We start from the raw sequence: 11004 nt of genomic DNA on the forward strand, positions 1-11004 counted from the left end.
GGCTAGTTGATGAGTCCTGGAGCCGCGGGCGTGGAGCGCCGCGGGAAGCGGGAAGACGGCGAGCGTTAGGTTCGTTTGGGACTCGCCGTGCAAATGGCCCGGGCGTCCCGCTCTAGTAGCCTTCTGCCGCCACTCGCTAACGTACCCTCATCGTGGGCGCAGCCCGTGGGCGCTGGGGAGGAGCGGGGCGAGGGGAGACACGGAGGGCCAGGCCTCCTGGCTGCGGTGAGCGTCCCATGCCCGGACTCCAGCAGACAGCCGTGGGCTACCGCATCTGCATGTGGCCCGATGCCCTTCGCTCTTCAGCGGCTCCGGGCCACGTTGCTTCGTCTGCACCGGGAGCGAGAGCAGCTCCTGCGGGCCCGGGACTGCGCACGCCACCTGCAGGCGGTCGTACGGCTGCTCCGCTCCGGCTCCTCGGCGGGTTCCCTCTCGCTGCAGCAGTTGCACGGCGATTTACAGCTGTGCCCTTCGCGTGGAGCGGCGCTCCGCCTCGGCTTCCCGGGCTCCAAGGAAACGCTTCTCCTGGCTCGCCCTGTCGGGCTAGCTGCCCAGCACCTGGACGCTACCATCGAGATGCAGCTTCGTGCACTAGGCCGGGCACCCGCTAGCCTGGGCCTGACGTCCCAGCTAGCGGAATTGTTGCTGGCCCTTCCCTTCTACCTCACTCTGCAGGGACATTCCCTGAGCTTCGCCCCCGGGGCCGCGCGCCCATTCCCCGCGGCCCGTGTGCTACACCTCCTGGCTGCAGAGCGGGGTTGTCAGATGGCAGATAGGCTGGCTGAAGCCCTTGGCGGATCGGGCTTGCAGGAGCAGCTCCGTCGTCAGTGCGACCAAGAGCGAGAGCTGCTGCCGGGGCTGCTGGGTCTAGTAGGGGGTGTGGCTAGCAGCGACAGCAGTGGACTGAGGCTTGGAGGGCCTGGAGCCCTGTGGAGCCAGTATTGGACCTTGCTGTGGGCAGCCTGCGCTAAGTGTTTGGACCTACACGTGGGACCTTGGGGGGACCCCAGGGCAGTGGCACAACAGCTGAGTCAGGCGCTGTGTCAAGGTAAGTGAGGGGCCCGAGCTGGCACTTGGAGGTTGTGGTGAGGATGTCTTTCTACCTTTACTTCTCTCAACTCTAGCCTGTCAGCGAGAGCAGGTCCTTGAATGAATGAACTCCCCTGAGCTTAAAGTATAGCGTTTAGATGGGAGGTCAGCCCCCCACCTCCGGAGAGCCACTGCGTCTGACTTTTCCACCGCTGACTTCAGTGGAGTGGGCACGGGGCTGTAACGGGGAGGTTTTGTTTTCAGGCTCCCTTCATTTCTCCCGTTAGCATCACTGCCTCAAGAGTGTGAGAAGGAGCTGTTGTCTCTGTGCCACAGCCTATTTCATCGGTCTCTTATCTGCAGCTGGGACCAAGGTAAGGAGGAAGGGACATTGGGGTGACCCAAGGGTCAGGTTGCCCACCCCCTCAGACTCTATTTTGTCACCCCAGGGTTCTGCCAGGCCTTGGGATCAGCCCTGGGGGGTCAGAGCAGCCCTGCTTCACTGTCTCCTACTGCTGAGCTGTTACAGCGGCTTTTTCCTCCCCTCTTGGATATCCTTCGACAGCCTAGGTCAGAACTTAGCCTGTGTCAGCCTGCAGGTGAGACAGGAGGTGTGTGGAATGGGAAGGGGGCGGAGCAGTGGATATCATTTTCCTGCCCTCTGTTCTGAAGCTGGCGTTCTCCTAAAGGTGGCCCATGAACCCTAGAATACTCTGCCCTTCCCTCCCAGGTCCTTCGCCTGTCGCTCTGGGACTCTGTACCCTGCAGACCACCTTGCTCTGGTTCTTGGGCAGAGCTCAGCAGCACCTGGCAGCGTGGGCCCCCGGTTCCTTCCTGCTGCTGACCCAGAAAGACTTGCCTGTAAGTGGCCGGGAGCAGGGAGGGGAGCAGCGCGGCCTGAGCTGAGCCCTCACTCTCCCTTCCCTCCTACAGCCTCTTCTGCGCGCAGTGGAAGCTCTGTCCAGCCTGGCCTCCGAGGCAGCGGTCACCCTGGAAGTGGAGCAGCCGCTGGGCCTGGAGATCCAGAAGTTGACAGCAAAGATGCAGGCGAGTGCAGAGCTTTGGTGTTGTTTTCGGCAGTGTTGGTGTGTGCGGACTAGGGGGTGCCGCAGCGGCAGTGTTGGTGTGTGCCAACTAGGGGACGAGGCTGGGGACCTTGCAGGCTCCTGAGTCTCTGCTAGACTTTTGTTGGTTTCCTGTTCTTTACTATGGAGAAAATTCAAATATGGTCACTCATGGTCAGTTGTGGTTCCTAACCCCGCCCCCCCCTTGCTGCTCCCTGATAGTGGTGGCCACTGCCATCATTGCCTAGACTTATTTCATTAGCCATGGCATAATTACATCTTTCACTTTCCTAGTAGTGTCTAATTCATTCTTTAAAAGCTTTACATATATACTGTGTGTGTGTGTGTGTGTGTGTGTGTACATTTGCCCGCCTCTGCTTTTTGAATCTGAGATTAGTGGCATGTTCCAATGCACCTGGCTTACTGTACAGTTTTACTAAAGAAGTGCATGTCTGTACTTAACAGTGCGCTGCAGGCTGGGGCTGAGCTAAGCAGTGAAGCGTTGCTAATTATCAAGCTCGGATTCCAATCACGAGTGGGAAGGGGAGCGGAAAGAGGCAGCAAGACAGTTCAGTAGTTAAGGTGCTGACTGCCAAGTCTGACAACCCAGGGCTCATACGATAGAACCAATTTCTTCAGGTCTCTGCATATGTGAGCATGGCAGCACACACACACACACACACACACACACACACACAGTATATATGTAAAGAGGGGGAGGGAAGGGGAGAGAGGGAGTGAGAATAAAGTTAAAATGTATAGAGTTTTTTTAAGCCCTCTACTGAGGGCAGCAGAGCAGCTCCAGCCTTCATCTGAGGTTGGCTGTTTGTTCTCACCCTCTCTCTGGGTCACGTCAGGGCCTCACATGTACTAGGTGAGCTCCGTGCCACCAAGCTGTACCCCATGGCTTCCCTCCAGCTCTTGCTTCTGTGTTTATCTGTCCCATTTTGTACACCACTGCTTCCTGTTGCATAGAATCTGAGGCTGTATTTTTGTGTCCTCCTGGTGTGACTGCCGAGTTCATGTCACCCTCAGCCCCTTTGTTCCTCGTCTCTGCTTACCAAGCATCTTATGGCCGTGAACTCCCACCTTAGTACTCCTGAATCTGAGACTCCTTTGGGATTTCTTCCATTCTTACTGTTATCTTAAAATCATGCCCCGGTGTAGCCTCACACCGAGAGAGCCTGGCAGTGAAGGTTCCGGAAGCCCAGAGGAGGACCGTGGTAGGTGTGGACCTTGTAGAGTGTACCTGAGGCTGGACTGCTGGCTGGGCAGCCTCCCCAGAGAGCCTTCCTGGGGAACCAAAGCTAATATTCTCCCTCTGAGCATCCACGTTGTCTCTCCCTCCTTCTTTATCTCCCTTCCTGTCTCCCTCTCCCCCCTCCGGTGTGTGTTCAGGCCTGTGTGTGTCAGGAAATGGTATGCGAATTGGCAAAGTCGTCAGTTAGCATTACATTGTTGGAGGTAGTGCGTACCTTTAATCCCAGTACTGAGGAGGCTGAAACAGGATTTGAGCTTGAGGCCAGCTTGGGCTACATGGAAATTTTAAGGCCAGTTTGGGCTAGACATTAAGTCTCCGTCTAGATGGGAGGCAGGAGAAACTGCTGTGCTGCAGAAGAAGGGATGAGCTGAGGCATAAACACGTGTGATGTGCCAGGGGCCCAGTGGTTTCCTCTCCTTCCCCCCATTCCTCAGAACTTCCCTTTCCTTAGGTTCCCGGGATCTGTATATCTGTATCTTTTTCTATTTTCTTTTGTTTTTTGTTCCCTCCCTCCTTTCTTGATTCTTATGTAGAAGCCAGCTTAGGCTGGCCTCCTGGAACTTGTCATCCTCCTTCCTCAGCATCCCCAACCCTGGGGTCACAGGCATATGCCACTGTGCTGGGGTCACATTGTTAGAGAACTTCTGCCAAATGCCCCATTTTCTAGATTCTTCTCTTGAGAAAGGTAACAACAGGAAGACCCTTGCCATCACCATCTCCTCCCCCCCCTTTTTTTTTATAAAAAAAAGATTTATTTTCTGTATATGAGTGCACTGTAGCTCTCTTCAGACACACCAGAAGATCCCATTACAGATGGTTGTGAGCCACCCTGTGGTAGCTAGGAATTGAACTCAAGACTCTAAGAGAGCAGTTAGCCAATCACCGAGCCATCTCTTCAGCTCCGGGTCATGAATTTCTACTCAGATTGTACTTTCCAAATCCTGGGTGTCTAGCCACATGCCCAACGTGCCTGAGTTGTCCTGTGCCTTTGATTACTAAGAAAAGTTCTAATCCTAGGTATTGTGCATGGTTTAGGTCCAGGCCTCCCTAGAGAATGCCCATGCTCCCACAGTGATGCAACAGGGTTTTACAGACCCCCACCCGACCTCAGTGGGAGAAACACCATCCCCAGGCTAATGGCCTAGTCCTTAGTACCTTCTTCCTCCCCATACAGCTCCTGCCCAAAGAGTCACTGAGTCTTTTTTTCCAAGAATGTCATAAACAAGCCACACGAGGCTTCAAGCTCCACATGCCAACCGGTCGATACTGGAGACTTCGACTGGGTCCAGGTAATTTTTCTTTCTTTGTGGTGCTGGGGATGAAACCCAAGACTTCACACAAGTTAGCCGAGCAAGCCTTGCTGAGTAAGCTCCGCGCCCAGCCCTCTGTCTTGGTAACTTCTCTTCTCCACCTTCTCCTTCCGGTTCCCGGTGTAATGGTCCCAGCCCTCCCCGGTTGTGGCTCCACACTGCTGTCCACAGCTTTGTCTGCACCTTTTATGCCCCTTCCTCTGGAGCCCTCTGGACTTCCACAGCCTCTCCATCTGCCCTTTCTCTTCTCTCATTCCAGAACATCCCAGTGACCCTAGTGAGTACGCTCGGATGGTGGTCTACTCTGTGTTGGAACCTGTGTTGCAAGGACTGCGGGGATTGCCGCCCGAAACCCAAGCCCCTGCCCTCAGCCAGGCACTGACAGCCACACTGGGCGCCTGGCTTGACCACATCCTCACCCTTGGGATCCGGTTCAGGTGGGAAGGAAAGATGGTAGTGGCAGAGGGAGAATGCCAACAGGGAACACAGACAACATTTGGGCAGAACCGTCTGGGGAGGCAGAAGTGTCTGGGGGGCCACATTGTACCTGGATGTGTAGCCTGCAGGGGGCGCTGCAGCTCAAACAAGACTTCGGAGTGGTCCGGGAGGTTCTGGAACAGGAGCAGTGGGGACTGTCCCAGGAGCTTCGCCAGACTCTGCTCTCCCTCAGCATCTTCCAGCGGCTAGATGGGGCCCTGCTGTGTCTACTGCAGCAACCCCTGCCCAAGAACCCAGTCCAGAGAAGATCTCCCCGTTGCTGTGAGTTATAACCCCGCCTCAACCCCAAGCTTTTCTGAGCCCTTCTAGCACTGCTTTCAAAGACCCACACCCAGTCTCACCCCCGCTCTGGCATCGGCATGACCCACCAACCTGCCTTCCACTCCTGCCTTCCCAGGTTTTTGTAATGAGGTCCAGACCACTGAACTTCCCAGCAGCAGCCTCAACAGCCTGGAAAGCTTGGCACCCCCTCTACGGCTTGGAGTCTCCCCTGCCCGGAACGCGCACCTGCTAAGCACCCTGGGAGGAAGAGGACGAGGGGGAGGGGGAGGCGGAGGCCCTAGTCCTGAGGCCTACCTGGCCGGAAACCAGCAGGCCTGGCTTGCCCTGAGGCTGCACCAACACCCTCGTTGGCACCTGCCTTTTTTTTCTTGCCTGGGGACAAGTCCTGAACCCTAAGTTGGCTAGGCCCAGGAGTTCCAAATCATGCCCCAGACAGGGAACTGAATGTTAGAGAGGCGTAAAACTGGGCGCTTGATAAAACATGTTCATAAACTAGAGTCTGGAATTGAACCCCAGGTCATCCCAGGATCTGCAGTCCAGAGTAATAGGCAAACTACAGCCTGAAACCCGAAAGCCGGGAACAATGGAGACTTCCTAGAACTCGAAGGGGCCTACAGGGTTAGCTCTCAGGAGACAGAGGCAAACTACATGCTTCTCTGGGATCCCAGGAGCAAGGCTAACGTTGATTCCTGAGGGAATACAGATGAAGCAAATACTTGCTCACGTGGAGGAGGGCCGCCTTGCCTATTCCCGGTTTCTAATTTTGGTCGTCAGCCGCAGGACCTTGACATTTAAGCTTCGGCTGTGGCTCCAAGGGCAGAGCGTGCCTTGTGGGTGGGCAATCCCTGCAGATTTTCCTCCCACCGGAAGGGGCCAGGACTTAGGGTGGTGCTGACCTAGCTCTAGCAGGCAGGATACTGAAGGGAAAAGGCTGAAGGGCGTTTCCGTGCGAAGGGGATTTTGCACATTCACTGCTTGGTAGGCGGTGTGTGGCGCTGAAGGCTGCTAACGCTTAAGTATTTGCGGAGGGCCGGCGCGAGAAGGACCGCGGAGGCCGCCGGAAGCGGTCCGTTCCAATAACTCGCTCCCCAGCGCTACTCCTTCCGGGGCGGAGGTAACCATGGCGGCGGCTTTGGCTCGGCTCGGACTACGGCCAGTCAAGCTGGTTCGAGTTCAGTTCTGCCCGTTTGAGAAGAACGTGGAGTCAACGAGGTATGGGTTCTGGGGCGGCGGGAGGCGTCCGCGCTCCCCGCGCGTGCGCGCGCACCCCCGGCCCCGACCCCGACCCCGAGTTCCAGGGCATCTCGGTCCCGCCCTCCCTGCCGCGCGCGTTCGCCTTGGTCCGGGCTCTAGGCTCCCTGGTTCCCGGGCTCGCTCACGTTGCCCTCCCACCGCAGGACCTTTCTCCAGGTGGTGAGCAGCGAGAAAGTCCGCGCCACCAACCTCAACTGCTCGGTGATCGCCGACGTGAGGCACGACGGCTCTGAGCCCTGCGTGGACGTGTTATTCGGTGAGCCTGGCAGGGACGCGGGTGGGCGAGGGCGGGTGGCGGCCCCAGCCCTGCCTGTTCCCGGTTCCTCACTCACCGGTTTGCATCTTCCCCAGGAGATGGGTATCGGCTGATTATGCGCGGCGCCCACCTCACCACCCAGGAAATGTTAAGTGCCCTGGCCTCTCACATCCGGGCCAAGAATGCCGAGGCAGCATCTGCACCCAGCGCAGACAAGGTCGCCCCGGGTACGGGGACCCGCCGCTGACATTGCCGCAGAGTCCAACAACCGAATGTTAGCTTGGAACTAAAGACTGTGGTCTAAGAAGAACTGGGCTTAAATGCCCAAATGCTGCATGGAGGTCGCGGTACAGAACAGGAACCCTAACTACAGTGCTTCTGGGCAAGATAAGTAAGACTGGGGGTGAAGGGTCCGGACAAATTGGAATTCTTCTTTCACACTGTTTAACCATATTTGAATCTGTCACTCGAGTACATCTTAACTAAATATTTATTGCCAAATAAATGCTATTTTTTCCTCAGGTTGTTTACTTGGATTTCGAGAAAGGGTATTACCATGAGCTAACCTGAAACTTGGTATGAAGACCAAAGTGGCCTAGAAATGTGAAAGAATTTTCCTGCCTCAGGCTCCTGGGTGCTGGGATTCTAGACAATCACCACCCTCAGCCTTCAGTACTCATCTTTCTTAGAAGTGCTGTCTACTCTTCATTCACTCACAGGGAACCACCCATTCTGTCATAACACTCCGGATTTAAACCCTACATTTTCATTTGTTTTAATCCCATCTTCTATGATTACGTACTGCCAGCTTCCTCCATGTGCTGCCGACATTCTTTCCTTCACGAGGAATGGTGGCTGGGCTCTTCTGACTGACCTGCTCAGCCTTTTAGGCTAGAAATGCAGTGTTTTCTCTCCTGCCCCGCCCTTTCCCTGTACATCTGAGCAGTCTGCACTGAGAGGGAAGAGAGGCTACTATCCGGGCTACTCAGGAGGCCAGCCTGGCCTTCCTAGAGACCCTTCCATTCTCACTCATCCTCCTGCCACTGATTCTCCCACCCGGTGTCATTTCCCCTCATCATTTTTGCTGCTACGTAATCTCATCCTTCAGGTAGGTAATGGCTTACTTCCCACAGACGTGAAATAGTTTTTGGCTTAATGTTCATTAATATGACCGTGAAATCATTCTAGAGGATAACATGGCATAAAAAGTTATCTATTTGGGGCCAGAGGAGTAACCTAGTGTTTAAAAGCACTAGCTACTCTTTCAGATGGCCAGGGTTCAATTCCTAGCACCCACTTAGTAGTTCACAACTGTAACTCCAGTTTTAGGGCATCTGACACCCTCTCACATACATGTATGCAAGACACCAATGAATGCACATTAACAATAATCAGGAAAAAAAAGTTATCCATGCACGCCAGTGGCTTTTTTTTTTTTAACTATTTTATTAGGTTTTTACACCTCTACCTTCCTTCCAACCTTTCTTCACTCTAATCCCTTTCAATCCCCCAACATTATGTAGTAGAGAAAGATTAGAGGGGAAAGGGGCTATAGACCTCCAGAGGCTACTTCCTGCTGACTAGGGTCCTGGGGTCCCTTGGGGCAAGTCTAATCCTCATCATCAGATTATCCAGCAAACCAGCAATAGCAAATGCAGCAGCAGCAGCAGCAGCAGGAGAGAACAGCAGCTGCAGCAGGCAAAAAAATCCCACCCCTGCTAGTTAGTACGTGAGGCAATTCCTAATCACCTGTGAAGCATAGTCTTACCATACACCTGCGACAAAAACAACTGGATTTTTAAAGAAACCAAAATTCTGCCAGGCGGTGGTGGCGTACGCCTGTAATCCCAGCACTCTGGGAGGCAGAGGCAGGCGGATTTCTGAGTTCTAGGTCAGCCTGGTCTACAGAGTGAGTTCCAGGACAGCCAGAGCTACACAGAGAAACCCTGTCTTGGAAAAACCAAAAGAAAGAAAGAAACCAAAATTCTTACTATAGCTACGTGAGTATTCTTTTAAGAGATTTTAGTTTTAAATAAATGATGTTTATAAATGAAGGCACTCCAGCGTGTGCACTGCCTTTCACTTTCCTTTTTGTGAGTATATATGTATGTATATGTAGGTACACATGCCTGTGTTTGCAAATGTGGAAGCCAAGGTTGGGTATTTTCCTCTACCATGCTCCATCTGTTTTGGGTTTTTGTTGTTACGGTTTTGTTTCCAGATAAAATATCTCACTAAACCTGGACCTTACCCCTTTCAGCTCGCTTAGCCGCAAGCACCCAGGACCCCCTATGTCCATCCCCCAAGCGCTGTGCTCGCAGGCATATTCTACCCCGCCTGGCCTTTCACACGGGCATCCTGAATCCCAAGTCAGTTCATGCTTCCCCAGGGAGTGCTCAAGTCACTGGGCCACCTTCTTAGCCCCTTTGTTCCTTACCTTGAATTACAAGAAGAGGAAAAAAAAATAGACCACAGCCATTGCCAGAGAACTTAAGACTGCCCAGCTAAGAATGGCTATGTAGTTTACCAAATAACTGGAAACTCCCGACCCCACTCCCCAGCAATGCTGTAACTCTTCCTGGCCTAAAGGAGTAGTAGAGGCTGCCACGGACAGCCGGGCATGGGGTCCCTGGGATGAGGGTTGTTGAAGTCTGTGTGAGTAAGGATTCGGTGGTGACAAACAGAAACAAACACAGAGGCAGTTTGAATCTGAATGTATTTTGCAGCTTCTAAGCAGGGATTTTATACATTAAAAAATCAAACACTTGCAATTCTTAGAAACTGTATCCAGAGACACAATCAACAAAAATCATTCTCACAGTAAAGCACAGAAAGCATCTGAGCGTTACAACTCTGAAACTGTTCAGTGAATCACAAGCAGAGCAGAGAACGTCATTATTAATATAAATCATCCAAGTATAACAATTCCAAAAAGATGTATTCAGTGGTGCTGTCGTCCAAGGCTAGCGGCATATATCCAAGAGCAGGTTAATACATCTTTGTGGTCAGAACTCAACCACTGTGCTAACTCTCCAGCCCCATATGGTCAATTATTTAACATCCAATGCCTGAATTTTTATAAATCTTCAACGCATAAATTTAAACTATTTTAATTCTTTCTAATTAAGGCTTTCTTTACCATATACCAAAACCCACCTCTGATACCACACATGTAGCCATATGAAACTTTATTGTTGGGAAAGTTCATATCTATCATAATAATTTTGTAAATGATTTAAAAAGTAAAGCGTTGATTTCCCCGGGGATAAGGTCACGTTAGTGACCCGTCTCAAGGGGTGGTTTCGTACCCGTTATTCTTGCTTAAGATCATGGTCTAAGCTACCAGGAACCTGTAACTAAGAAAAGGAATGAAAGAGAACAAAACAAAAAAGTTGCCATGAGAACTCCAGCTCAATGTTTGCTCTGGCCGAGAGTTCCACAACGGTTCCAGGAGACCTCCTTTTGACGTCTAATGCCTCAGTCTGTGGAACTTGTCACACAGATCTACTGGGTTTGGTGTGGCAAGAGGCTCTCTCCTTCTCTCCACAGTTCCCTGAAGGCTGTATGATATATCTGCCAGGGGTCTGCGGGCATCTGTGTGTTGTAGGATATTTGATCATTCTGTGAACCCTAAGATTGTGTTATTTGAATAACTACTGGAATAAATACTGGAAACTAGTTGTGGCATGGCTCAGCCTTCGTACACATCTTTAATCCAGGAGCTTTCTGATTGAATGTTGTAAACGGTCACAGGCTGAGCATGCAACCACGGGCTCAAATGATGTCAGGAAGTAAATACGGGATTATTAAGAAAAAACAATAGGGAGTAAGAGTCGGAGACGGGCAAACACACAGGAAGCAGAAGGTAGGGACATTCAGAAGGAGGTTGTTTGAGACTGTGAGAGGGTCATGCCTGGTGGGACTTAGTCTGAGGAGGAAGGTCAGCTAGGCGTGTTCTCTGTCTCTCAGCTAGCAGGCTTTAACCCTAGCATCTCCAAGTCTTCACTGGTAAAATTGAATGATTGAGATTTTGTTAAAAACAACAGGTGT

General features: G+C 52.4%; 2 protein-coding genes across 2 annotated transcripts; both read left to right on the plus strand.

Moving 5' to 3' along the window:
• Ccdc142 (coiled-coil domain containing 142) lies at nt 1-5941 on the plus strand. Its single transcript, XM_052174071.1, has 9 exons — nt 1-1048; nt 1317-1403; nt 1479-1628; nt 1760-1890; nt 1963-2076; nt 4529-4643; nt 4924-5101; nt 5224-5423; nt 5560-5941. The coding sequence occupies exons 1-9, from the start codon at nt 94-96 to the stop codon at nt 5838-5840; spliced, it is 2211 nt and encodes a 736-aa protein (XP_052030031.1). The 5' UTR covers nt 1-93; the 3' UTR covers nt 5841-5941.
• An 86-nt stretch (nt 5942-6027) lies between these two features.
• On the plus strand, nt 6028-7475 carry Mrpl53 (mitochondrial ribosomal protein L53). The gene is made up of 3 exons (XM_052174070.1): nt 6028-6656; nt 6842-6954; nt 7050-7475. Exons 1-3 carry the CDS (start codon nt 6565-6567, stop codon nt 7199-7201), a joined length of 357 nt encoding a protein of 118 aa, XP_052030030.1. The 5' UTR covers nt 6028-6564; the 3' UTR covers nt 7202-7475.
• Nucleotides 7476-11004: the final 3529 nt, after the last annotated feature.

The sequence above is a fragment of the Apodemus sylvaticus genome, chromosome 2 (assembly GCF_947179515.1).
Source record: "Apodemus sylvaticus chromosome 2, mApoSyl1.1, whole genome shotgun sequence".
NCBI lineage: Eukaryota > Metazoa > Chordata > Mammalia > Rodentia > Muridae > Apodemus > Apodemus sylvaticus.

What these genes read in the sequence shown, in the direction of transcription:
- Ccdc142 (XM_052174071.1), top strand. Translation starts at nt 94, where the DNA reads ATGGCCCGGGCGTCCCGCTCTAGTAGCCTTCTGCCGCCACTCGCTAAC. An exon ending in AGTTGACAGCAAAGATGCAG is followed by an intron (nt 2,077 to 4,528) that starts GCGAGTGCAGAG and finishes CTCCCCATACAG; the next exon opens with CTCCTGCCCAAAGAGTCACT. An exon ending in GAGACTTCGACTGGGTCCAG is followed by an intron (nt 4,644 to 4,923) that starts GTAATTTTTCTT and finishes CTCTCATTCCAG; the next exon opens with AACATCCCAGTGACCCTAGT.
- Mrpl53 (XM_052174070.1), top strand. Translation starts at nt 6,565, where the DNA reads ATGGCGGCGGCTTTGGCTCGGCTCGGACTACGGCCAGTCAAGCTGGTT. An exon ending in AAGAACGTGGAGTCAACGAG is followed by an intron (nt 6,657 to 6,841) that starts GTATGGGTTCTG and finishes CTCCCACCGCAG; the next exon opens with GACCTTTCTCCAGGTGGTGA. An exon ending in CTGCGTGGACGTGTTATTCG is followed by an intron (nt 6,955 to 7,049) that starts GTGAGCCTGGCA and finishes CATCTTCCCCAG; the next exon opens with GAGATGGGTATCGGCTGATT.